Source organism: Penicillium manginii (assembly GCF_028828005.1).
Source record: "Penicillium manginii strain IBT 31320 chromosome Unknown utg000001l:1.0-3466041.0:1.0-3467806.0, whole genome shotgun sequence".
Taxonomy (NCBI): domain Eukaryota; kingdom Fungi; phylum Ascomycota; class Eurotiomycetes; order Eurotiales; family Aspergillaceae; genus Penicillium; species Penicillium manginii.
This window is the reverse complement of record NW_026643102.1, coordinates 1,649,266-1,674,924: the sequence shown is the minus strand read 5'-3', so window position 1 is coordinate 1,674,924 and position 25,659 is coordinate 1,649,266. Positions and strand designations below refer to the sequence as shown.

Below are 25,659 nucleotides of genomic sequence, written 5' to 3'. Positions count from 1 at the left end.
ACTCTCACAGTGTGGTTGCCCCCTCTTTCTTCTTCTCTCTTCTTCTTTTCCACACAACGACGTAACCGTACGTACAACATCTCCATAAACTTCGATCTTTCTCTAACTCTCATTCAGTCTCTCCCTCTCTCCACCTTACTTCTCTCACTCGTCGTCATGGCTCTCAAGCGCATTAACAAGGAACTCACTGATCTGGGCCGGTAAGACGACCACTTTCTCCCTCTGGAACAACTGGTGATGCTAACCTCTTCGCCGCAGGGATCCTCCGTCTTCCTGCTCCGCCGGTCCCGTCGGAGACGATCTGGTATATACAACCCTCTCTTCCTCCAACCTCTATTCCTCAAGTCCCGTTGCCGGTCGGCTTTGTATTTGCGAAGAGCCTTATCGTGTGGCGGGGCTGAGGCTCACCAGCCCCTCCCGCAGATCGCCAAATAATAGTGGGATGTCAAGGAATGATACTGACCGATGTTTTCTTTCTTTTTCTTCTAGTTCCACTGGCAAGCTACGATCATGGGTCCTGTAAGTTGATCCCCATATTCAAACTCCGCGCGACCGTGGGGCGAAATCCGCTTCCCCTCCTTGCATGATACAGTCGGACAGAGCCCAAGGTGTACCTGAATACTAACCCATCTCTTACATTAGGGTGACTCGCCATACTCTGGAGGTGTCTTCTTCCTCACGATTAACTTCCCTACCGACTACCCATTCAAGCCTCCCAAGGTTCACTTCACCACCCGCATCTATCACCCCAACATCAACTCGAACGGCAGTATCTGTCTGGACATTCTGAGGGACCAATGGAGCCCCGCCCTCACCATTTCGAAAGGTTCGTTACAATTTTCGACACGGCAAAGAACATATGTCCTTCAACGCCGTGTCATGTCAATATGGGTCGTCGCTGACTCATTGCTTCTAGTTTTGCTTTCGATCTGCTCCATGCTCACAGACCCCAACCCGGACGACCCTCTCGTGCCCGAGATCGCCCACGTCTACAAGACCGACCGCCCGCGGTACGAAGCGACGGCTCGTGAGTGGACTCGCAAGTACGCCATCTGATCGGCAATTTTCCAACAAATCTGCCAACCACCCTCTTCTCTCTTCCGCGTGACCTCTCGGTTCTCCTTCTCTCTCCGACGCCCCTGCATCTTTCTTTTCATGTTTCTTCTCGCCGTTAGATTCAAACCCGCGAAGCCTGGCGTACCATGGTCGTAGAAACTTTGCGTGCTCCGACAATTTTCCCTCTGCTTGCGTGCGTGCTCGCAACTTGCTCAGTTTCGAAACATATTTCCTGTGTGCTTGTGTTTGTGTGCTAGTTCCCGGGCAATGCCATATCCCAACGATCATTATGAGCTATGCTTTTTATCTTCATCTTCTCACTCTCCTTCTTTCGTGCTTCTTTTGCATCCGGAGTTCAAGTTCCCTTTTGCTTGGGGAGGTCGGAATGGAGGTGTCTGATTCAGTGTTCTTCTATTTTCTCACATTGTCGCTGTTTTCCTCATGACAGAGACACATGACAAAAAAGAAATGAAGTTTCAAAAAAACCCAATGGGAAAAATACACTATGAAAATCCAGCCCAACCTCATTCCCTTCTAATGAACGAGTTGGTGGATGGTGGGAACGTGCTTCTTGTTCGTCTCTATTCGATTGTTATGCATTTTCGACGATGGTATCAGGTGTGGGAAGGGGACTTGAGTCTTACCCTGGGAAGAAGACGGAAAGCAAAATCGGGGAAATCGGAGGAGGGAGACTGGGACTTTTTCTTCGTGGAATGGAGTGGAGGTGTCTACGATTTTATTCTTCTCTACTTTATTGTCGCAGATAGCACAATCCAGGCAGGCCGGTCTATGTGTTAATACTTTCCAAGAGTTGAGTAGATTCGTAGATTGTATCGTGCAGTAAAGTTGGCTTTGTATTTGGGATATTAGGTAGTCCTGAGGTCAACAAGCCCCGCAGATTAATGCTAGTCCTTCTCTTTCTTATTCGTAAAGTTAATTCATTGTTTCTTGTATCTCGGATCTAGCACTGTCGATCGTGTAGATGGACACTGTTAAGTGCTCTAGCGAGATGGTGGTCTCTGCGCTTCGCCGCTCCGTCTGTTTCATTGCATGCCTAGTTACAGGGAGGGTGTATGGTCCACCGATACACCACTCGATATGTAGACCACTTTTCATACGAAGGCATATCAAAGATTTCCCGCCGATATACTTAACTTTGAAAGTCTGTAGTCTCAAGAAAACGAGGTCTGGGCCCGGTTGATCAGGACGCAGCATGTTCCCGCCAAGCAACGGGAACTCGCTCTATAAATTCACATAAGAGTATATCACATGATTCCCAAATGAAAAGCTGAAGGAGCAGCCAGACTAGATAATCATGGTGGCCTATCTAAGAAGTAACGATGTAGCCGTGAAGTGAGGATTGTTTGAAGCGGGCCTCAAAAGTCAGTATCGAGTCCTATGGTTTACTGCAAAGCCATCAACATTGCCCAGCCAGTAAGCTCAATTCACAACTTTAGTGCCGACTTTACAAAACCATATGCTCTGCAAAACCTCGAACAAGCATTTCCCCCAGTTCTTCCATTGATTTCAAGAGGCCAAATGAATTGATAATCTCAGTACAAAAATCGGGGCCATGTTAAACCTAACCAATTAGCATCCTTCATGCCCGCCAGGACCGCTCCACACTCCTGAACCGAAGCGAGATGAGCCGAGAGATCCACCATTTCTACTCGTTCACCCTCAATAGTCCTGTTTTAGTCCTGTTTTAGTACCAGAAGAGCCTCAACGCCGTCGTCTCAGGGTCCAAGGATTGGATTTGATTTGTACCAACAGCCTTAGCCTCCAAAGGACCCCGCTACAAAGGCTCTGGCCCCCTTAAAACCTGGCACTAAGCGAGTCCGTTCAGGTACGCCGGATCGCGTTTAGATATAGAAATGTAGCTTGGCCCCCAATGCCTCTTTCCTTTCCCGTAAACACGAAAATCTTTCACCCGCCGTATCCGGTGGAAGTCCAACTCGCACCATGTTAGGACACAATTTGAAGACGGCCCTGGCCGTGTCATTGCTGGCTAGCTCTGCGGCAGCAATCGATTTGAATATCAAAGATGAGCGTGAGTTCTGCAGATCTGCGTCGCGTCCGACTCTAGCCCGAACAGCGCAGAAGTCCTCGAGGACTAACTCAATGCCGGCCTCATAGAATCAATCAAAGATGCCGCCAAAACTGCCGCGTCGGGCGCGATGGCCTTTTACTCGAACCGGTCGTCCGATATCCCCGGCTACGTGTTCCCGGCCTGGTGGGAAGGGAGTGTGCTTTTCGGCGTCATGATGCAATACTGGTCTTTGACTGGAGATGACTCTAACAACGACGTCGTGAGCGAGGGAATGTATTGGCAGCGCGGGTCCGATGACAATTACATGCCCAGCAACTTCAGTTCGTTCCTGGGTAACGACGACCAGCTCAGCTGGGGCCTTGCTGCGATGACCGCCGCAGAGCTGGATTATCCCCAGGAATCATCGATGCCGTCTTGGGAGTCACTCGCGGCGAATGTTTGGGATACTGTCGCCGCCCGGTGGGATACGGATAACTGCGATGGGGGTCTGCGGTGGCAGATCTATACGTACCAGTCTGGTTATACTATGAAGAATGCGATTTCCAATGGTGGACTGTTCGCTCTTTCGGCACGACTGGCTCGGTTCACGAATAACCAGACGTATGCGGACTGGGCAGAGAAGATCTGGGATTGGAGCGCGAAGGTGCCCCTTCTTAACGAGAAGTCCTGGAAAATTGCCGATTCGACCTCGTGCGAAGATGACTGCAATGAGGCTGGTAATATACAGTGGAGTTTCAATTATGGCTTGTACATGTCCGGAGCTGCCTATATGTATAACCAGGTAAGTTGTTTGCAGTCTTGAACTTCGATGAAGACTGATAGCTAACCACGGCGACCCAGACCGAGGGAAAGAGCAAGTGGAAGGATGGCCTGACTGGTCTCCTCAAAACATCCCAGAAGCAGTTCTTCCCTACGAAATATGGTGGAAAGATCTTGTCTGAAGTCACATGCGAACCGTCTGAGCAATGCAACGATTACGAATTGCTTTTTAAAGGTCTCTTCGCGCAAGAACTAGCCTTCATCGCCCAGGTCGCGCCATACACCGAATCCGATATCTTGCCCTTGCTGCAGGGCTCCGCTGTTGCGGCAGCAAAGTCCTGCACTGGTGGTAAGGACGATGATCTTTGCGGCAGCACGTGGTCTAGCTCAAAGTACGATGGGAAACTTGGCATAGAGAACCAGATCAGCGCGACCGCTGTCTTGATTGCCAACCTGATCACTTTTGATCAAATGACACTCGCAACACAATCAACTGCGAAGAGCAATGCTTCCAGCACGACCAGTGGATCGCCGTCTTCCACTAGCGATGGGACTATAGTCATCACCAAGACTGCCAGTGCTAGCGGCAAGGGTGATGGCAATGGCGCCGGTATGCTCGCCAGCGGGCCCGTCGTGCTTGTTAGTGCGATGGTCATGGGTGTCCTGTCCATCCTTTAAGAACTCTCGTTCTCGTTCATTCCGTTGTAGGCATGGCGATTTTCCTTTCTTTTCTTGTATTAATATATCCAGGCCTAGCTGCTTTCTTTATACCCGTTACTGCCAGACGAGAACATGCTCTTTTGATTGATCTTCAGACCAGACTGGTCGGAATACATAAATAGTACTAGGAAGTACTACTACTAGCGTATAAGTACCCCGTGGGAGTATTCCGTAGGAAAGGGAAATTTCGGAATTCTCCAGTTTCCAATGACTCAAGTCAATTGGTTTCGATCCACTTTCTCGACCGATTTAACTTGTCCCCAGATGGTCCCCGAATGTGTAGCCCAGGAGACGTCGGATAAATATGGAGCATTTAAGACCGTACGATATTTGCATGGCCTCGGTACTTTGTAGTTGGGCCGGAGCTCGCGCTTGGCGACCCCAACTCACTCCCCACGCGTGGGATTAGGATTCCGGGGTGCGATGCGAAGCGAAAAAACATCGGAAAAGACATTATACCATGTTTGCGGGATGGGATGTCAAGTTTGGTCTGCTCTTTTCTTCTTTTTCATGCGTGGTTAAATATAACTGGCCCGTTCATTGCTGCGTTTTTATACACTGCCAAATCACTGCCTATTCCTCAGTCAGAGTAGTACTAGGCTCGAAGAAAGCTTCCAGAAGGTGCCGATCAGCGCGGTCCTGTTAGCTCGACACGCGCACGCCGTGGTTCCGACGGATAGCTCCCGAGCTGCAATATCTAGCGTAGGGTCCTACCCTTCCGATAGGGCAGAGGTTGAGATTGTCGGGCACGTAGCTGCGCAATCCGAACTCAATTCTTGTAGTCAGTGTGGGACTAGGAACCATCAACTCGTTTCATCCCCCGGGGTCCTTTTTTCGGGCCGCGCTAGTCAATCCGAGCCGCGCTGGTACTCCGGTGTGTTTGCGTGTTGCAGGGCCAAGAGTTGTTTTTGTTAGGTGAGGGACGCGGGCTAACTGATTATCATTCACTGTTACCTATGCGGATTTGGTGAGATGCGATGAGATAGCGACACCGGCATGGTTCCACTACTCACTCCACCGTGACCCAGTTCCCCGTAAAGATAGGAGCAACCTCCATATTCGGAACGGGCAGACCGAGTGGCGAGAGCGATATTGATGGTACCGACCCTTGGAAAGAATCTGGAGTAATCGTTCGGTACTTGGTTGGGGTCATGCGGTTTGGCCTCTTTTTCCCCGGGTTTTCCAGAGAATATGGAGAAATTGATGCTAGAGTCATTTTTTCTCCAGTCTGTTCGGCATGCAGGACACAAACCGGACAACTTACCCCGAGATGGCCAGGGCCCCCGCGGGTGGGTGGGGATGATGATATTGGGAGATATCCAATGACTGCGGAGAATTTGGGATAAGCTCTGGGGCGCGGCGGAAGGCGAAATCAAGCCCTGATAGCCAAGGTGGCGCCGTGTGAGTGTTGATTGGTTGAAGCCACCGAGTTCGGAACAATGGACCAATCAGAGACACGGCACTCTATCGCCGCCTCGAAAGACCGCCGACCGGTTACCCCAAAACTATTACCTAACGCTACTGACAGATTGGGTTGGTCGTAGCGGAGGGCTTTGTCCCCGCGATTGTGAGTGTGGGCGTGGAGAAGTCGGAGAGGGCAGGTGCTATTCAAGGCTTGTCGTCATGGCTGACTGGGCTGGGTCGACTTTTTCATGGCGAGTATCCCCCGTGTCTTTTGATCTTACTCCTTGCCGTTTTCTATCCTCCATACCTCCCCATACCCTTCACTATGGCAGACCTCGATCCCGCAGAACTAAAGGCGTATCATGATGATGATGCCCAGCTGGCCCAGATGGGCCACAAGTCAGAGTTGAAACGGCAGTTTTCCTTGTTGTATGTTTGATCTCGCTTTGCTTTTTCAGCCGAGGGCCCGACCACTAGGCTAATGTGAACTCTTGTATAGATCGATGCTGGGTTTGGCATTCGCTATTCTTAATGTACGTTCTTCACAGGGAAGAAGGAAACTGATGTGATCAAGCCATACATCAGACAGGACTTTTATTGACGGAATTTCGTGATAGTCATGGACTGCGTTGTCTACAAGTTTATCCCTGAGTTTGACCTCCGGAGGTCCGACAAGTGTTATCTGGGGTGTGTCTCATTGGATTTCAGTGCATTGACTTGAATCTCATGCTGACAATATTCACCAGGTCTCCTTACGGCAGGTATCTGTAATTTGTGCATGGCCGCCTCCCTGGCCGAGTTTCTTTCTGCGTACCCGACGTGAGTGGCAAATCTCCCCATTCAAAAGATAGAGCGAAGCTAACGAGATCAGTGCTGCTGGACAATACCATTGGGTTGCTGTTAGTATGTATCCCTGTAACTGGCACCGGACCATGCAGAAATTTGCTAACCTTCCCGCAGTCTCCCCTCAGAAATGGATGCCCCTACTCTCGTGGATCACCGGCTGGGTGAACTGCGCCGGTTGGGTGGCCTTGACCGCGACCGGTGGATTGCTGGGTAGTCAATTGGTTGTGGGCGTCATCGCTCTCATGAACCCGGTATGTTTATATCCCGAGTTCTATCAGCGAGATGCAATCTAATACCGGAAAAAGGGATACGAGGCAGAGCGCTGGCACCAGTTCCTCATCTATATCGGTTATAACATTGCTGGATTCTGCATCAACGCCCTTGCAAACAGTCTCCTGCCCTATTTCAACAAAGCTGCCTGTGAGTGATTCTCTATATAAACCCTGTTGTCTCATTTTACTAACAAGATATCCAGTTACGTGGTCACTGAGCGGTTTTACTATTATTTGCATCACTATTCTCTCCTGTTCTTCGCCCGACTACAATAGCGCAGAGTATGTTATTGACAATACGCTTTATGGGGTAACTTTAGCTGACGACTGCAGATTCGTCTTCCGCAAATTCATCAACGAGACGGGATGGCCCGATGGAGTTGCTTGGCTCCTGGGTGTATGTTCATTGATTCAGGCCTCTTTTAACATTTTCTAACCAGTCAATAGTTGTTGCAAGGTGGCCTCGGTGTCACTGGATTTGTAAGTTTAGCCCTTGACTTCTGCATTATCATCCGATCAAAGCTAATCGAATCTTAGGATGGTGTCGCCCATATGATTGAAGGTACTACCACAGTGCCGCGATTGACATATCAAAATGACAGCGCTAACAGATGATAGAAATCCCTAACCCCTCTGTGGAAGGGCCTAAAATTATGATTGCATGCGTGGCCATTGGAACTGTTACTGGATTTATCTTCCTGATGGTTTTGCTTTTCGTGGCTGGCGACATCGAAAGCATTATCTCGTCTTCAGCTGGCCCTCTTTTGGCTATTTTGAAGAACGCCACCCAGAGCAATGCGGGTGCCATCTGTCTTCTCGTGTAAGAGCAAACATATTTTTGCGGTTGAGAAGTTGATACTAATTGAATACAGCTTCCCTCTGGTTTGCATGCTGTTCACCACAACTGCTATTATGACTACTAGCAGTCGTATGTGCTACGCCTTTGCACGGTATGTTTCCCGCTACCCTCGGGACTACGTTATTCTAACAGATGGCTAGTGACGGCGGCCTCCCCTTCTCCCGCTTCTTCTCCAAGGTCCACCCCAAACTGAAGGTCCCGCTACACTCCTTGTATCTCAACCTGGGCCTTGTCATTATATTCGGCCTGATCTTCCTGGGATCTTCTAGGTGAGCTAAGCCCTACGTTCCCATCGAAAATTGGTACTCAATTACTAATGTGAGCAGCGCCTTCAACGCTATCGTTTCAGCCTCCGTCGTGTGGCTGGACCTAGCCTACGGAATGCCCATTGCGATCAACTGTATCCGAGGACGCAACATGCTCCCGGAGCGACCCTTCGTCCTCCCTGTCATCGTCGGCTGGGTGCTCAACATCGTAAGATCATACACCTTTGGAAACTGCTGTGCATTGCTGATATTTTGTGACAGATCTCCCTGATCTATATTTCTCTGACTACTGTTCTTTTCCTCTTCCCTCCCGAGCTCCCCGCCACCGGCAGCAGCATGAGTATGTGTCTACCAAAGTGTCGAAGAACCAATGAACTAAAGCTAATTATCCATAGACTACTGTGTCGCCGCATTTGGCATTGTGATAATTCTCTCCACAGCCACTTGGTTTGCTGATGGCCGCAAAAATTATGTTGGTCCCCGTATTGAGGTTGAGGTGCTTGCCGGACAAGTTGGCCACTCTGAACAGCCAATTCCGGCCATTGAACACTACGGTGAAAAATAAGCAGTGTAGATTAGCTTCGAATAGTGTTTTACTAAATTGAGAAGAAGTATATACTATATAGTATATACATACATGTACTTCATGGATATTTGTCTTTGTGATGTATTCTCCTAATTATTTCCTCTTGTATACTTCACACGTGATAGACGCGGTTGTACATTACGTCATGTACACTTTCTGCCTCAGGCGGCCATTCCCAACAATCCACTGCCACAGCGGATCCGAACCTCCGTTGAGATTGTGATGGGCTGATCTCGACACAAGTCAGAACGAGAGACAACTGTTTGAGAGTGACATTGCCCATAAATTGCTGTGCGTGTTTGTCTGTGTGGCAACAACTTGAACACATCGCTAGTGGGACGCACCGTGAGCTTCGGGTCATTACGAACTTCCCCACCATACGTTGGACAACGCGAGGCCGAACTATCGCACCGCCAAAATGTTTCAGCTTCCCATTCCCTCGCTAAAGTCATTCAAGCTCTTTTCATTCCAGAAACAGGTGATCGACATCCCGTCGGTTAAGGTGTATGACCTTGAGAATGCACAGGAGAAGCCAGCTAGAGCGCTGAAGCATTTGCTTAAGTTGAACCATGCCAATTTCGCCATCCTATATAATGCACGGAAATTTCATAATCATGCGCCTCATGTGAGTTTTACAAACACTAGGGGATTTGTTGACTTGTCGTGGTGGGATTTGGCTGACAATTTTGGTAGCTCCTCAGCTCTGCTTTCTTGCAGGGTGCTGACGCGGAGGATCTGACCCGACTATATGAGAGTGAATCTAAGTTATTAGATCCATGGGAGGATGCGCCTGCTGAGGTTACTACTTATGATTGGAGGGAATATCTGGGATGTCGGGAGTATGCTCATAGCTTAACTCGATCCCCATGTGCATAGTCTAGTGCTGACGCAATTCACCAGATACGAAAAAGCTTTTGTCGATTTCTTCGAAGACGAACTGGTTAGATTTGGGTATGACTGGAAACAGGTCGTTGAGGAATATCTTTTCTCGGGCAAAGAGCCCGTATTCAACTCGGTCATAGCTGACTGTAAGTGTCTTGTCCAAGCATGGCCATATCCTTTGCGAATTGAGATTACTGACATATCATCCAGTGGGACATCCATTAATTCACCTCGCCTACGCTTATGAGATGTCCAGTCGAGAAGTCGCAATGGAGGCAATAAGCCTAGCGGCAGTGTGCTACAACGACATCCACAACTATCTGGATGATCCGGTCCCTAATAAAATCGAAGCATCCTATCATACAACATCTGTCTTTGAAATATTCGACAAGGTCCGATCTGATAAGCAGCTCGACGGACTTTTTGTTACACCGGGTGACCACAACATTGAAAAGCTATTTAGCAGCCGAGAAGGAGTTCTCTTGAACCACTGGAACGCATGGACACTCGAGAACCCGATCGAACAGTTCCATGAAAGCCAGGAGTTAGCAGCCGCACTGCTGGTTTCGACGCACCAGGACCCCTCAACAAAGTACGACTTTTTCCTCGTGCACGTCTTAACCACCAGCCATGCTGTCCGGGTCTTGCTACCCCTGATCCCAGCGAAATTCCAGGTCCCGCTCGTTCGACAATGGTGGCTCATAACCCTGGCGGTTTTCATTGCCCAGCTTCGACCTGAGACCCCGCTAGAGAATATCCGAAACGTTGATTTGAAAGGAAGAGACTGGAACTGGGTTTCTGAGAAAGCTGTCAAAGGGGAGAATTCTACAGATTCACACTATGTCAAGACACTCCGGTCGCTACGAGAGATGTCCTCGACCTGGGGAGACCATGACGAATTCTTCCTGAAAGCCGCTGTGAAGTTTGCGGAAGAGTTTGACGGATGGGGTGGATTTGTTTGATATATGCTCAAATTATGTAACAATTTAATTGCATGTGTCTTACAAGAGTTTGTGCTTATCATGATCATGATCGTAAATACTCTGCCACACTCTTTCCCCATCGAACCGCGCTCTTGTACTTGAACATACCGGGTGCGTTGCCCTTCTGGAGGCCCTCTATAGCATCGGCAAGTTCCGGGCCAGTGCCTTCTGCCTTGATATTGGCCAATGGATAGAGGTAAGTTTTGAAGCAAAAAAGCACAAATTTTGTTTCAGGGAGGCGCGTCAAAGTTTGGAGCTCGATTCGAAGATTGGCCTTTGATAATTAGCCTCAAGCCAATCAACGCCCCGTTTATGTACCTAGGTAATTCAACTCACCGTTGAATGGTCGACATCTTCGTCGGCTACAAATTCGTCGCCTTCTTTGATGTGATTCCCTGCCACATTGATCAAATAATCACCAGTTTGGATATTCCACTACAGAAATCGCTGAGATTAGTACCACACCACTCGGAAATAAAGAGGGACTAGACACGAGTCAAGATGCTGGAACTTACATTCATTCTCTTCACACTCTTCCCAACCTCAAGCTTCCGAAAGAATCTCTCCATACTAGGCCCGATCTTTTCATAGGCTGGCACAGGACCATGTATACCCCGAAGATCTAAACCCAGCTTCGAAGATGGATCAAAGCCCGTCGGGAAGCAACATGTGAATGCCAGACATTTGTGAGTTGTCTCCGTTTCCATCAGGAGGAAGATATCCTCTTCTACCGTTTCGCCGAGTATTCGGAGACAAGTCTCCGGGTCTTGCGGCGGGGTCGTAGGGAATGATTTGCCTGTTACTCTGTTATGAAATAGTTTACCCTGGCAAGTGAAAAGATCCGGGAAGCGGATGGGTAGATGATGAGTTAGGAGATAAGAGTAGAGCTCGTGGACAGCACTCTCGCCCCCGGGCAGACAGCCGTGGACGGTGTTTTTGTATTCGGCAATTATATTTCGGCGGGTCGTTACTCGGTCCAGATATTGGTTGTCAACTGTTACGAGATCAGATAGAGGTTCTGGTTTGATGGCTTTAGGAAGAAGTTAGCAATGCCTTTTCATTTACGGATCTGGAGTCTAGGTACCCATGGTTATGTTATAGATTGGTCTATATGGTCGTAATTGTCTAGGCTTTTGGGCCCGCCAGTCAAAATCGGAGAGTGGCTCTATTGACGGAAATTGCTTCTTCGAGTTCTTGAATTGATTTAAGAGTTGCTTGGCCCAGTGCTATGAAGAAATCGTCACATTTGAGACGCGATACAGAATAGCATATGGGTAGGATGTACATATTACATACCGTGTTTCCAACAATGTATAAGGCAATTGCCAAGGCGATTGAGAGAGACAACATAGTAGTAGGGCTTGAGATCATCATGAAATCAAACCGAATAGAGCACATCATTGTGATGTATCGCTTGTGAGTCCAAACTTGCTTCGCAAAAAATACGGAGGAGTAACAATCGTTAGTGAAAGGGAGGAGCTATATAAGAGGGGCCATATGCCCCCCATTGACATCTCGACTTAATCATGATTGAAAATAGGGTAATCTGACCAATTGAACAGCATTTTGCTAATTATAATTCCTATGATGCGGGGTCGCGCGCTCCGAGACCGCGGGCTCTGGGAATTATTTCCTATTCGGGAGAGTCCCAAGGTTGTCCCATAACTACGTCGCTCGTTGGTCAGTAAATCAGACTTGGTTGGCCCTAACTGAGAATCTGAAGCTCTAACCACGTCATTAAAAAAATGACTTGCTTCTTCAGAAAGCATCAAACTGCAGACTTGCATACTAGCTATGTTCTTGCAACTATATTTGACCCAATAGGCTGCACGATATCACGTGACAACTCTCCGGCTTGGCGCCGGGTCCACGCCGCAGTTTTCTGTTCTGCGTGGCCGCGACTCTACGATCATTCAAGTTCCCGCAGAACATTCGAGCAAGTCAAGTTACTTGCCACAGCTACTGGACCGCGGAAACTGACTCAATTGATTCTCCCCGCTCTCCGTCACCATGATTTGCAGAAGCTGCCGGACAAGCATGCTCTCGCGGCTACCGCAACAACAGGCCGCGACATGGACCGCATCATTATCCTCGCGCCAACTGCCCATTGTTCGGAGCCAGTTCAGGAATTACAGTGACAAGGCACCTAACCCTTCGGTGGCTGCTCCCCCTTCACCCTCCACTCCCCGTCAACCCGCTGCCGGTGACAGCACGGCTCCCTCCGCTATCTCCTCCGCAACCCCCGGCGTCTCTCAACCCTTCAGCACCCCCGGGGAGGTTCACATCGATGTGAACCCGGCTGCGGCTACCAAGGCCACACAACGCCCGCCGAGCAGCTGCCTGGCTGGTACAAAGATCAACGGCCTGAACTACTTTAAGAACAAACCCGAGGTGCTCGCCAAGGAGGACCACGAGTACCCAGACTGGCTTTGGGATCTGCTGGGCGATGCCAGCAAAGAGGCCAAGGCTCACAAGGGCGGTATTGACCCGGCCAGTACGTTGATCCCTATTCTATTGATTGCATCAATCAATTCGAACGTGCATACTAATGATATTCCATAACAGCCCTGAACAAGAAGCAACGGAAGCGCTACGAGAAGAAGCTCGCCGCGCGCACCGAGAAACTCCCTCCTAAGATTCCCGCCCACCACCACGCCGAAGATATCACACCCGCTTCTTACAACAGCGATGCTCCCACCGATGGTCTGACCAATGCTACTGATGGCATGGACAAGCGCTCGGAAGTCACCAAGAGCGCACGCGAGGCGCGACGAAAGGCGATCAAGGAGTCTAACTTCTTGCGTGGTCTGTAAAAAGTTTTTGCTTGGGCTTCAAGCAGTCATCCTAGAAGCGATTTGTGTTTTTACTCAAGCGGTTGGGTTCCCATCTGATGGGAACCCACGGTATTCGATCTGGACCGGCCCCGATCTCCTCCCCCAGACCCGAACATCCAACATGTACTATTACGTCGACTGATTCTTCTCGATTGTGGCATATATATCAATGATACTGATCTACATAATCATTCCTTCCCGCACCAGCGATAACCATATCATCCCCAGTCCTATTCTCCACCGTAAATAATACAGCCATCGGAATAGGTATTGAGCTCAATCTTGTGCAGGAATCGGCCACTCTTTCTCCTCACCCTGACCCTCCAGCCAAGGCCTACACGCGTCCCAAAGAGCCTTCACCTCCCCATCACCGAGACCCATCAACTTCTCAAAGAAAGCAGAATCCATGCGCTCAAAGAAAGCAAATATACAACAGATCATCAAGTCGGCATACCCCGCCTTCTCCCCTTCGAAAAAGGGTCCCCTTTTCCCATCCCGCCCCTTCAACATCTTAACCAGCGTCTCGCTCTCCGCCTCAACAATCTTCCAAATCTCATCTACCCCGGCCTGATCCTTGGGCCGAACTTCTGATAGCGGTTTTCCAAAAGTCTCCGCGCGGGTTCGATTGAAGTACTCCTGTCCGCGTGGGTCCAGATGCTGGGGCACATTTGGCACAATCAACTGGCGGACTGCAGGGCCCATGGCGCCAACGACTTTACCCAGTGCGACGAGGAGCGCGTAGCTTGCGTCACCAGAGGGAAAGAGCGGAGGGGATGGGAAGATCTTATCTAGGTGGAGGACGATGGGGAGGGAGTCCATTAGTGCGCCGTGCGGGTTGGTGGTTATGGAGTCTTTGTGGATGATTGCGGGGAGAGTGTATGGGGTGCCGGTTGCATTTGGGGCGACGTCGAGGCTTTTGAGAAGAGGGGCGATGTCTGGGTAGGATATCCAGGATTGGGTGTAGGGGATGCCTTTGAAGTTGAGAACGGCGCGTACTTTGAGAGTGTTTGGGGACCAGGATTTTGAGGAGCCTGGATTGGGTATTCAGGTGTTAAGGTCAATTCTATTGATTTGTGAATTCGTGAGGGGAGGCTTACCTGGTAGGGTGGAGATGATATCGAAGAAGTGGACGGGCTCGGAGGGTGCCATTGTGAATATTCGAGTATGTTGATAAACGGTGCTTCTACTGCAATTCTATTGCAAGGATTGAAATATTCGGATTGATTGCCCAGGTCATTCTCTTGGATTGGAGTGATTGCAAGGTGTTTTATAGTTGGGGGAAAGCGGGGGGGACTGGCTAACCAATGCACCACAAGGCTTGATTTATAAGAATCCGTGGTGCTGTCCGAGCCGGTCTGCTAGATACGAGTTAGCTCCCGGGAAAATGGGAGGCCTGATCCCATATCTCTTCCCATGATAGGATTTTATCTAGTCCCCGAGCTAACCTTCGCAATGCCCCGCTCGAAGAAGGCTAGACATATCAGTACTTCGTACCTAGGTTAGCCGTTTTTGACCCGACCTGGTTCCATGCAGTGTCATTCCATGGAACCGTAGACGGTACCTAACATCCCAAGCTGCAAATATAGAAAATCCACATGGAATCACATTTAGTTCTATATCCAACCAACATAACTCAAAAAGACTGCCAAGTCAACAGCCACGTATGCGGAGTGGAGGGTCCATCCCGCTTCACGTGGCCCCGACCCTTTTTTGTGGCTTTTTCTGGATGTGTTATTGCTTACTCTTTGGATTCTTTCAGCAATCACCCCAAACGAACAAAAACAGCCTTATTCAAGCTACAGCGTGGGTGTCGGGATCTATATCGACGTTGCATTGAATAGGATCAACCTTGCGGCCCCCTCCATCTCCTACCAATCGGCCCTCCCGCTAGACTCCCTCCCCGCTTCGGTTGAGAGTACCTGAGCAAGCTAGGCTCCATCCCAGGGCCCAAACATCTGCAACTGGAATAGTCGCTTTCAACCTATTCTCCAATTTTGACTAAGAGGCCCTGCGCTGCCGGAGAATTCCTATTGGCAGGAAGCACTACTGCCAAAACCATGGAAGAAGTGGAGAGTCTCGTCGAGCGGGCGCGTCATCTCTCGCTGCACCCATCAGAGTCAAAGCCTATCGATAAGTTTCATGTCGGGATTGATACTCATCTACTGCGCATCTACGAGTCTATTGTGGCGTCCGAGACGACCAAGAATGAATTCCGCCAGAATGTCCAGGCCGAGACCGTCCCTGATACGAATTTGTCAATTTCCGACCCTCTCGCCTCGATCGATGCTTTTCGTTCGTATATGAAGGATGAGGATTCAAGGGCCCAGGCTCCTGCTGAGGTGCTGGATTGCTCGGCTCCCCTCTCGGACTACTTTGTTTCCTCCAGCCATAATACCTATCTGACGGGTAATCAGTTGTACAGTGATGCGGCTGCAAGTGCGTATACATCGGTAAGTACTAGTAGCTGCCTGTGATCTGCAACGCGATAGCTTGATACGCTATTGATTTAAGGTTGAGGATAAGGTTGCTCAGTGCTTTCTGAATGTGTGGCTGATACTAGTACATATCTAGGTCCTTCTACGTGGGTGTCGCTCGGTTGAGATTGATGTTTGGGACGGCGAGCCGCTTTCACCTGACACGAGTGAGAATGAAGAGACAAGCAGCGAGAGTAGCAGCGAATCCGAAGACGAGACCAAGAAAGCAAAGGTGGCAAACCAGGGAGTAAAGAGTCGGCTTAAGCAGAAGATTATGGCAAAAGCCGAGTCTGAAGAAAAGCTCGTTTCAAAGTTGCCCAAATCTATCAGCGCGAAGCTGGGGCTCAAAAGCAAAGCCTCAGATGCCAGTGCCCCTGTTGCATCATCGTCTACCACAGCAGAGACCCCGAATATATCCACCAGTGCGGGCGCAGATGCTGGAAAAGAAGAACCCAAGTCGGTTTCAGAGCCGCCTTCGACCCAAGGAGCCATCAAGGGAGAGCCGCGAGTCTTGCACGGACACACTTTGACCAAAGGAGCTTCTTTCCGTGAGATTGCCTATGCGATTAGGGATAGCGCTTTTAAGACGAGTGATCTGCCAGTAATCATCAGCTTTGAGGTTCATGCCAATCTAGAACAACAGCAGCTTATGGTTGATATTATCCACGAGGCGTGGAAGGGATTGTTGGTAGAGGTCCCGGCTGACACACCGACAGAAAAACTGCCAACTTTGGCACAGTTGAAGGGAAAGATCCTAATCAAGACCAAGTCGTTGCCGCTGAAGGGGACAAAAGAGATCGACGAAGAGACGAAGGGGGAGGAGAGTGAAACCGAAGAACTTGAGGATAAGTCCGCATCGCAGAATCCGAAGCCTGTGAAACCTGTTAAGATCCTAGAGGCTTTGGCAAAGCTGGCTATCTATACAAGAGCATATCACTTCAGCCACTTTGATCAGCCTGGTAAGCACTGGCACTTCAATGTCAGGTTAAGAGAAATACTGAACTGGTGACAGAGGCCAAGGACCCAGTCCATATCTTCTCGCTGTCTGAAAAGGGAGCGCGAGATGCCCACCTGAACCATCGCGACGCCCTATTTGAACACAACCGGTTGTCCATGATGCGCATTTACCCCTTCGCGTTCCGAGTCAACTCTTCCAACCTAGACCCATCTTTCTACTGGCGCCGAGGCGCACAGTTAGTTGCATTGAACTGGCAGAACCTGGACAAAGGCATGATGCTCAACCACGGGATGTTCGCCGGCACGCAAGGATGGGTCATCAAGCCGACAGGATACAAGAGCTCGGAGTCACACGCCAATAGTATCAGTCGTGAGACGCTCGAGCTCACGATCGAAGTCTTCGCCGCTCAGGACTTATCACTCCCGCCCAGCGACCATAGCGAGAAATGGTTCCGCCCGTACGTAAATTGCCAGTTGCATGTCGAGGAACCCGACAGTCCGGTTGCTGTTGGACAAGACGATGTGAGCTCAGATTCCGAGAAGAGCAGTTATCGTCGCTGTACAAAGAGTAAGTCGGGCATCAACCCGGATTTCGAGGGGCAGAAATTGGAGTTTCCGGCTGTGAGCGGGGTGGTTGAGAAGCTAAGTTTCCTCCGGTACGTTGAACTGCGGATATCTTTGACCTTGGCTTGGTCTATTCTTCTTTCTCTTTGCTTTTTCTTTTTTTCTCCCGCCCCCCCCCCAATTCATTGCTGTGCCTGCTGTTGCCGCCTGTGCCTCGCGCAGTTGTATCACATAGCCGCATCGACAGGGGTGATCCTTGTGATATCGAGCTTGAAGAACTTGTCATGCAAGAGCTGTTTGGCCAGATATTAGAAACGGGCTTGCTCCTGAATCTTGCAGCTGCTCTTCTTGGTCAGAGCTGCATAATTCTGGGAGAGAACCGTGCAAGACCATTCTTCCGGTTCCCCGCATTCGGCATCCGTTGGACATGTTGTACCACCATCATGAATGACCCCCTGCTAACGACGTTCTACGATGTAGGTTCAAAATCAAGGATGACGAGATCGGTCGTGACTCGCTGGCCGCGTGGGCTTGCATTCGGCTTGACCGACTTCGAGAAGGCTACCGGCTCGTCCATCTTCTCGACAGCACCGGAGAAAAGGCAGGGGGCATATTATTGGTTCGCATCACGAAGAAGACGTCCTGAGCAAACAGCATGTGATGGGTCACTTTGTCTGGAATCTCTCTGCGGTGCAGCACATATTCTTTTTATACGGATCCAGGGGCTCAAATGTATCTCTCTTTTAAGATCACGAGCCCATACTCCTTATCGCGCAGCGTAGTCAAGGGAAAGACAGTCGAGTGCCACATATCAGATTTCTTTAACGCAGCCACATATGACAAGCCGACAAGCCACAAGTTGTATTCGTCCAGTCATCCTATTAATCTAGAGTGGGTTAACATCGTGATCTTCCTGCGAGGGCTCTGCGATGTCCTGCATGCCATTCCACTATGGCATCTGAACCTGAGCCTGCTGATCCTCGATGCGAAAAGGCCATAGCATATGTATGTATGGGATATTTGCCGAGAGTGATGGCCGAGCTCGTCATCTTCAGAGATCAGATGAGCACGGCCGCGAGTGACAATTCAATGCAATGCCGTTAAAGCAAGGAGGCTCCAGCGCCTCCGGTGTGACCGCTGTGCCACAGCTTCCTGGGAGGGCCCAAGGCTGCAGCAAACAGCGCATGGCAGAAATGCTACGCACTAAAAGAGGTAAACCTGAAGAATTGGGCGTTGCACGGCGTACCACAAGCAGTCTTCGACGTACTGTACTATGCAAAGAATTCGCATGCTGTAGTGCATTTCCAGGCTGGACAGTGCGGCATGCGCGGCAATGCTGATGATTGAAAGGGTCCACTGGAGCAAAAAAAAAAGAGGATTCAATAGCGCCCCTCCTAGGAGGCGAGACTTTTGGGCGGAAATGTTGAGGTGATTGAAATGGAAACGGTGGGCTTCCATGCGTAAATAATCACGCTGACAAGGGTGACCCTGGACTGGCGAGAACGTGGAAGGCCAAGCGTCTGGGTACATACGACAGCGCCGGCCATGCGGTAGCCCGGACCAGCAATGCAGTGCCAGCAGCAGGATACCGGTGGTTGCATTAGTCTACCTAAGCAAACAAGAAAGTTATGCTGCATGATGCGCGCCATTCAGCCCCACTAAGGTGGGTTACCATGCGGCGTGCCGCTCCAGGAGAGCAGCCCCTGGACAGCGCTTGGATGGCCATTTACTCTTGAGACCTTGGAACATCGGTGAGCGAAAGCAAAGGTGTTGAAAGGCTTTGCGTGGGGGCGGTTTGCGGTGCACGTCCCGAGGGGCTTAAGGGACAGGGGGCCAGTCAGGGTGGAAAGGATAGGCGGATCGACATGCCAAGCGACATGCATCAGATTGATCATCATGCGGCAATGGGAGAGAAAAGGGAAGCAGAGGTGATCGGTAAATGCTCCGATTCCATGATAAGGTTGAGGCATGAGGTGTGACGAGTGACAGTCATGGAGGAATGTCTCTCTCACAGTGATTGACGTGGAGCAGCGGCATAGCTTGGGAATGTGATGCCGAGGACCAAGGAAGTGGATTCTGGACTATGCCCTTGTTCGGTCACATCACCACATCTGTCAAGAAGCCAGGCTGAGCGAGCCGCTGTCTCAGCCGAGAGGGTCTCTGTCGTGATAGATAGACGGTCGTGGAGGTGGGATATGAAGAGTGTGGAGGGTTCACGCGTGGCACCCGCTGACAGCTCGAATTGGCATGCAGTGTTCCGCATGATTGGAGCGTATAGAAACATTTAGACTTGGGAAGACAATCATGGCACTCGATGGACCAATAATCGGAAGCCATCGCGTTGACTCGCCTAGCCCCTGACCGCAGTGCCCCCGCCGAGGTTGTCCGAGGCCGCGATCTGCCCCCAGGTTCCAGATTGATACGTCAACTTTGCCCCAAAAGCCCTGGCTTGATTGACGGGATGCGTGATGCACACACCATGACTAGATTGATTTCTCGCTGTTTGTACTCCGTACCCGATATGGATTTCGTCCGCTTCGTCACCGGCATCGACTCAGCATCGCAGCAGGAGCAATACCAGCAGGGTATCAGCAGGAGCAGGCATGATGGATGCAGAGCAAACATAATAACGAACACCTCCGTGCTCGGACTACTCGGGAGGAGCCGAGTCTGTAATGATAATTGGATGCTGAGAGAAAGTGGCGCCCGCGCTAACAAAAAGCAATGCACCATGATCCCTGGTTCAGGCCAAGCTTGCCTGACTGGTCGATCGTAAGTATCGATGCCTCCAAATTTCGTCCAGTCTCAATGGAACCAGCACTCTCTTTTTCCCACGGGAACTTCCGAAAAGAAGAGTCAGAAAATCCTGAGATCTTCAAACCCACCGATTAGATTTGGCTCGATCGCGGGCTTGCAAAAACTGGGTTTAGACGCAGACGACGAGGGTTTGCGCTTCCATTCCCCTTTCGGTCGTCGTGCTTTATAAGGACCTTTCAGCCCAGTCTTCTTCCAAAATTTGGAAGTTTAATAGAGCAGAAAAAAAAAAGAAGGCACGAAAGTGAAATTGGATTATCCTTGTTGTTCAAGCTGTTGCCCTTCGAAGATTTCGCTTTAGCCTGAGGCACTACGCAGTGACTCGAGATTATACATCCACCCACTGGCAGAGATCGTCCTCAATCAGAATCATGACCAACTCCCAGCAGTGTGGCGCCCCCGTGTGCTCGGCCTCCCCCGCCGTGAACAAGGTTCGTCCGCCAAACTGAATCGTTGGTACTGGGAACTCCAGGGCCAGCCCGGGTACTTTTGTGAGAAACTGCTAACATTCCATCTTAGATGCCCGGTGTCCGGTGTCCTAGCTGTCAAGCAAAGGGACAAGAGGTCTGGGTTATCCCGGGAAAGAGCTGTCATGTCTGTCATACGCCCTGTGCTTGAAGTCCCACATACCTCTTCCGATTCTCGCCATCATTTACCATTCCATTCGCACCATGGGCTGGCTCCAAAATAGAAGCCAGTCAGCCGCCAGACCTCCAAAATGAGGATGCATCATATGACGGCGTTGAAAAAAAGGGCATTGAGCGACTACACGGCGTTTCATTCCCATTTCCAACCACTTCCACGGAGTTCTCACGAATACGATTCGGGAATTCGTCTCAAAGTCTCTCCGACAGAAGCCTCTACCACCATCATCGGTACGGGCCCCGAAGAGGCACCCACTCAGATGATAGGGTCATCGGGTTTTTTTTTTCTATTTCGGTCACAGGAACTAAAAACAGTGTTCCAAGACGAGGGCTTCCCTCCCTCTCTTTGTGGCTTTGATATCTTGACTCCGAATATTTTGCATGTGGAGTCCATTCGCGCTGTATGCTAGTCGACGTCAACATCAACATGCTGATTTTTTCTATTCAAGAGCCAACTTGAGTCTTGCTTTTCGTATATTCAGGCTCATTTTAGTTCACGATCGACTTTCTAGAACCCCCCTCGTTCGTACTTTTGTTCGCGTATAGATAGACACGTGACAGTTGGTGATGACATCACGCCCCTCCACACATGCTGCTTCCATTAATAATAGACCAACACTGTCAATCCTGAAACACGAGGATATCAACACCGATTTCTTAAGGCTCACTCGAGGGCACACGCAATATGGCGGAAAAATACCCCATCGGTAATCGGTCGGAGAGCGAGCGCCTGGTACGAGACTGGGGCTTCAAACATGTCTTCACATGGTCAGACGGAAGGCATGTCGATATATTTGACTATCTGGTAGTACATGTGATGTATCACTAGCTCTAACAATTTACTAGTAATGCTTACTACTCGCCTCACACGCATGATGGTCTTACAACCCACCTCATTCGCCGAGGTACATTCACAGTCACCTACCCAGAAGACAACTCCAGCCTCCACGGCGGCCAAGTCAAGAAAGAAACTTTTGGTGCTGGGGCCAGAATTGATGTACCGGCCGGCAAAGTCCATGAGGTTTGGATCGGGGATGAGGGGTGCGAATATGTGATTGGGGAATAGACATCTTGTTACAGGGAATACAGAAGCATGCTCTTCAGGGTTAGTCCTGGCGAAATAGATCTATCTGAGATATACAAAGAGTTGATGATTGTTTGAATATAGTCATAATTATTATACCCATACATCAAGCTGGGTACTTAGTCTACTTCTATATCTAGGAATATAATTGTTTATCCCTATTTTCTAGACAACGCCCGCGTGGTCTAGTTTCGTCTAGTGCAGGAAGCGGAAATCGACTCTATGGGAACCAATTAGTTATTGTACCTGATTTTGCGCGAAAATAGGGTGACATACCTCTTGTTGCCGAGATGTTGATTTTCGGCCACGTATCGCTCTCGCTCTTCACTGGTCATGTTGTCCCAGACGGCGGCATTTTTCCTGTCATTGTATTAGATGATATTCAAAGAAGTGAGCTAGGGTAATCATGACTAACTTGTTACGCCACACGTAGTAGTAGTTGGCAATGATGAACATTACCAAACTCCATGCCGCGAGACCAATCAACACCGCATTTCCAGTTCGATACAGTGGCTTATCATTTTCCCGGTAGATCTGTTCAAAATTATTAGTTGGGAGTCACCAAGATATCCGAGTTTTGTGTACTCACGTTGTTGCCAATAATGTTGCTAACTTGCACCATCATATTGTAGAGTGCAGTTGCAACGGTTCGAGTGCGAACGGTACCTGCATTACGCGATGTGATTGCAACGACGATGGCATGGACGTATGGCATTCCAATGAGCAGAGTCAAAAGTGCCCAGCGAGCCCAGGGACTGGCACCAGCAGGAAGCACCTCGAGAGCAATAAGCAGGATGATAGCCCATAGCTCGGCACCGACACCAAGAAGCAACCGGATGTTGAATTTCTCAGAAATCCATGTCCAGACTAGCAAGTTGAGAATAAAGATCACAGATGCCGGAATGGTGAGCAAGTTGGTATGGAAAGTGCTGAAGCCTAGCGACTTGAGTTGCAGACTGATATAAGATGTCGCGGGCGTATTGGCAATCATCCAGGTCAATCCCAGCAGATAAATCACCCACATGTCATAGTCCTTGAGAGCATGCCACAACATGCGGGGAGTAACGGCCTGACGGTTGTGCATGCCACCCTTGCTGGGGTCATCGCGAAGGATACGGTTGACCATGATCTTTTCCTCCTTCTCATTGAACCATCCGTCTTTGCCACGGAATCGGCCGGCTGTTTGGGTTGGGGAAGGGGGCATCCAGAAGGCGGCAATGATACCGATCAAACCGGTGATCAGGCCCTCGAACGCGAATAGGTATCGCCAGCCACCTGTGCCGTCTGAACCGCGAATATGCAGGAATCCGAAGGCAAGGAATGCGCTCACAATTGAAGTGCCCTGGTAAGCAACCCAGAAGTAACTGAGACGAATGGGCAACTCCTTGGATTTGTACCAGAACGAGAGGAATAGGATGGTATCGGGAATACTTGCCAATTGTTAGTAAAGAGAAAAAGTAATGCTTATCAAAATGTAAAAAGAAAACTTACAAGCCACCCTCGAGAAGACCCAGTAGAGCTCTGGTCACAAAGTAGGTGCTTCGGTTCTTAACAAAAGCCTGGCAGGCAGCGACCAAACTCCAAGAAACCATTTGAACGGGAATCCAGCGATCGGGCCCGAACCACTTGGAAAGTAGTTGGGATGGAAGTTCCGCGAATAGGAAGGTCAAAAGGAAGATTGTCTGTCCGGTGTTGTAGTCGTTGGTGTTCATACCCAAATCACCCAACATGTTATCAGATGTAGCTTGGACAACATTTCCTCGATCGAGCTGCAATGCAAAGAATGTAACGCAGGCAAAGGTACAGACGCGCCAGTCAATCTGCAGGTTGTTGTCAGTAAATTTAATTCATAGAAGCCAAATCAGCATTGATACGATTTTGTAAACACACCTTTTTCACAACGGCCTTTTCCTCTTCCTCGGTCCACTCAAACTCGGGGTCCCAGCGATGGTAGCCCTCATACTCCGGGATGGGCTTGTAGTAGCGGGGATCCTCGGTGGTATCAAAAGCACAGTCGACGTTTTTAGCTGTCTCTCGGTGGCCGGTCAAAGTAGACTCGGAGTCGCTTGCAGATTCAACTCGCGGCGCGACCTTGGTATCATAGTTCTCTGCATCGGAGCCGGTAGTCTTCGCCTCCTCTATCGCCATGTTTGCGACTATGGATCGTGAAATGCGATCTGGTACAGCAAAGCAGAAACGGTTGAGACTGATCTAGAAAGTAACGGACATTGCCAGCTATAAGAAGGGCCCGAGCAAGCACGAGAAAAAAAAAAGTTGGTCCATGAATTGACTATCAGCCATCTTGGCCCTCTATCACGCCATATCTTGTGGCAGACGCGGACAACCAGATCTCAGCCTTGAAGTCGCTACTGATAAGCCACGAGGTGGATCGAAGCGTGCATCTAGGTCCGATCTGCTGCACGTCGGCTGCCCGGGCCCTTTCTAACCAGGAAGGTGGTCAGGTACCCCAATGGGTGAAAGAACAGGGTTGACAGTGCTCCGTATAATTTTGCTCGTGCTGATGTTCATGGCGAGGCCGGATTGCGTTACAAAGTAGACCCAGGCGGACAAATGCCGTGATCTAGAGTGAAACAAAGGGGCAGACAAGATCCAGGCAGGACTGGGAGCCGCTTAATTCGTTCACTACTTCCGACCCAACTGGTAATGGTACATGGGGGTTGGCCGAAGCACGCAAGACGGTTTGAACTGACGTTAGGCTCAGCGAGTCAAATCCAGTGGAATACGCATGGATGTCGTTTTAGCTCGACCCCACTGAATGCTCCACTTGATGGAGTTGCGGTGTTGACCCGAATTGCTGCGTCATTGCTCTGGTTTCTATAATTGTGAATCCATCCCAGAGCAAGAATTTCGACTTTTCAAGATTTCAGGGGCGAACTTGAAGGAGATATGGTGATCTTCATAGTGTTGTTGGAGGGTTCTATCTGTCTCAATATCTTAAAAAATCGTCGGGGCTAGGTTATCTCTTTACTCCGTGCTAAATCTAGTCAATCAGCGACAAAGCCATAAGCCAAATTATTAAATCCCTGTGCCAATCAGTATTCTGCAGTGCTTCTGGATCATTGGCTTTTTGAAAGAACTCGCTAAAATCACCGAGAGCCGAGGGTTCAAGTTGGTGTTGCTTTGCGTGAGGTCGGCCGAGGAGCACGCCATCGAGGGGAACAAGCAGAGCAGAAGAGAACAACAACAAGAAAAGTTCGCAGACAACCCGTATTATTTTATTGAGTTGTGCGCTTTAGGTCTTTTGGGGTATACCTAGTCGCACGCCATCAAAATTCCCCCAAATGGTCCGGTTGGTCGCTACAATCTTATTATCACGCCATTTGTGACATGCATAACGAAGCTCAAGGCCAACAGAAATGATTGTATTCCGACCACCCGATCACCCCGCAGTCGACCTGCCAGAGTAGGTACTGATCGCAGATTTCAAGGTTCAAGTTGACAAAGCATTTCCGGACCATATTTCGGGCGAGAGATTCACTTTGTCATTGCGCAATCATGAGTCGGAGCATTATTTGCCTGGTATATAACTAAAATGGACCTGCTCCTCCAGTAAAGGAAATTTGATATTGTGAACTGCTAGACTC

At 49.7% G+C, this 25,659-nt stretch overlaps 11 protein-coding genes across 11 annotated transcripts; 7 read left to right on the top strand and 4 right to left on the bottom strand.

The window, feature by feature from the left end:
- Positions 1-156: 156 nt before the first annotated feature.
- On the top strand, positions 157-1,056 carry N7533_000594 (putative ubiquitin conjugating enzyme (UbcD); the record flags this gene model as incomplete). The annotated part of the gene is made up of 5 exons (XM_057097244.1): positions 157-200; positions 259-304; positions 490-519; positions 643-826; positions 917-1,056. 5 exons carry the CDS (start codon positions 157-159, stop codon positions 1,054-1,056), a joined length of 444 nt encoding a protein of 147 aa, XP_056965737.1.
- A 1,962-nt stretch (positions 1,057-3,018) lies between these two features.
- N7533_000593 (glycoside hydrolase family 76 protein) lies at positions 3,019-4,543 on the top strand (the record flags this gene model as incomplete). Its single annotated transcript, XM_057097243.1, has 3 exons — positions 3,019-3,106; positions 3,193-3,887; positions 3,947-4,543. 3 exons carry the CDS (start codon positions 3,019-3,021, stop codon positions 4,541-4,543), a joined length of 1,380 nt encoding a protein of 459 aa, XP_056965736.1.
- A 1,771-nt stretch (positions 4,544-6,314) lies between these two features.
- N7533_000592 (GABA permease GabA) lies at positions 6,315-8,797 on the top strand (the record flags this gene model as incomplete). Its single annotated transcript, XM_057097242.1, has 17 exons — positions 6,315-6,418; positions 6,489-6,522; positions 6,607-6,676; positions 6,736-6,808; positions 6,861-6,892; positions 6,950-7,086; positions 7,141-7,255; positions 7,311-7,389; positions 7,441-7,504; positions 7,555-7,587; positions 7,645-7,669; positions 7,726-7,927; positions 7,980-8,057; positions 8,107-8,235; positions 8,293-8,440; positions 8,494-8,572; positions 8,628-8,797. The coding sequence occupies 17 exons, from the start codon at positions 6,315-6,317 to the stop codon at positions 8,795-8,797; spliced, it is 1,572 nt and encodes a 523-aa protein (XP_056965735.1).
- A 439-nt stretch (positions 8,798-9,236) lies between these two features.
- N7533_000591 (questin oxidase family protein) lies at positions 9,237-10,662 on the top strand (the record flags this gene model as incomplete). Its single annotated transcript, XM_057097241.1, has 4 exons — positions 9,237-9,443; positions 9,512-9,657; positions 9,719-9,846; positions 9,911-10,662. 4 exons carry the CDS (start codon positions 9,237-9,239, stop codon positions 10,660-10,662), a joined length of 1,233 nt encoding a protein of 410 aa, XP_056965734.1.
- Positions 10,663-10,726: 64 nt separating this feature from the next.
- On the bottom strand, positions 10,727-11,771 carry N7533_000590 (heme-dependent oxidative N-demethylase family protein; the record flags this gene model as incomplete). The annotated part of the gene is made up of 4 exons (XM_057097240.1): positions 10,727-10,957; positions 11,020-11,118; positions 11,199-11,713; positions 11,768-11,771. The coding sequence occupies 4 exons, from the start codon at positions 11,769-11,771 to the stop codon at positions 10,727-10,729; spliced, it is 849 nt and encodes a 282-aa protein (XP_056965733.1).
- Positions 11,772-12,693: 922 nt separating this feature from the next.
- N7533_000589 (mitochondrial 54S ribosomal protein mL54) lies at positions 12,694-13,496 on the top strand (the record flags this gene model as incomplete). The annotated part of the gene is made up of 2 exons (XM_057097239.1): positions 12,694-13,177; positions 13,249-13,496. The coding sequence occupies 2 exons, from the start codon at positions 12,694-12,696 to the stop codon at positions 13,494-13,496; spliced, it is 732 nt and encodes a 243-aa protein (XP_056965732.1).
- Positions 13,497-13,793: 297 nt separating this feature from the next.
- N7533_000588 (glutathione S-transferase family protein) lies at positions 13,794-14,666 on the bottom strand (the record flags this gene model as incomplete). The annotated part of the gene is made up of 2 exons (XM_057097238.1): positions 13,794-14,548; positions 14,615-14,666. The coding sequence occupies 2 exons, from the start codon at positions 14,664-14,666 to the stop codon at positions 13,794-13,796; spliced, it is 807 nt and encodes a 268-aa protein (XP_056965731.1).
- A 908-nt stretch (positions 14,667-15,574) lies between these two features.
- On the top strand, positions 15,575-18,158 carry N7533_000587 (putative phosphoinositide-specific phospholipase C; the record flags this gene model as incomplete). Its single annotated transcript, XM_057097237.1, has 4 exons — positions 15,575-15,967; positions 16,089-16,950; positions 17,004-17,604; positions 17,993-18,158. 4 exons carry the CDS (start codon positions 15,575-15,577, stop codon positions 18,156-18,158), a joined length of 2,022 nt encoding a protein of 673 aa, XP_056965730.1.
- A 1,362-nt stretch (positions 18,159-19,520) lies between these two features.
- On the bottom strand, positions 19,521-19,775 carry N7533_000586 (uncharacterized protein; the record flags this gene model as incomplete). Its single annotated transcript, XM_057097236.1, has 1 exon — positions 19,521-19,775. One exon carries the CDS (start codon positions 19,773-19,775, stop codon positions 19,521-19,523), a length of 255 nt encoding a protein of 84 aa, XP_056965729.1.
- Positions 19,776-21,655: 1,880 nt separating this feature from the next.
- N7533_000585 (uncharacterized protein) lies at positions 21,656-22,036 on the top strand (the record flags this gene model as incomplete). Its single annotated transcript, XM_057097235.1, has 2 exons — positions 21,656-21,738; positions 21,817-22,036. 2 exons carry the CDS (start codon positions 21,656-21,658, stop codon positions 22,034-22,036), a joined length of 303 nt encoding a protein of 100 aa, XP_056965728.1.
- A 213-nt stretch (positions 22,037-22,249) lies between these two features.
- On the bottom strand, positions 22,250-24,202 carry N7533_000584 (putative transporter; the record flags this gene model as incomplete). The annotated part of the gene is made up of 6 exons (XM_057097234.1): positions 22,250-22,274; positions 22,331-22,414; positions 22,470-22,588; positions 22,644-23,484; positions 23,546-23,874; positions 23,945-24,202. 6 exons carry the CDS (start codon positions 24,200-24,202, stop codon positions 22,250-22,252), a joined length of 1,656 nt encoding a protein of 551 aa, XP_056965727.1.
- Positions 24,203-25,659: the final 1,457 nt, after the last annotated feature.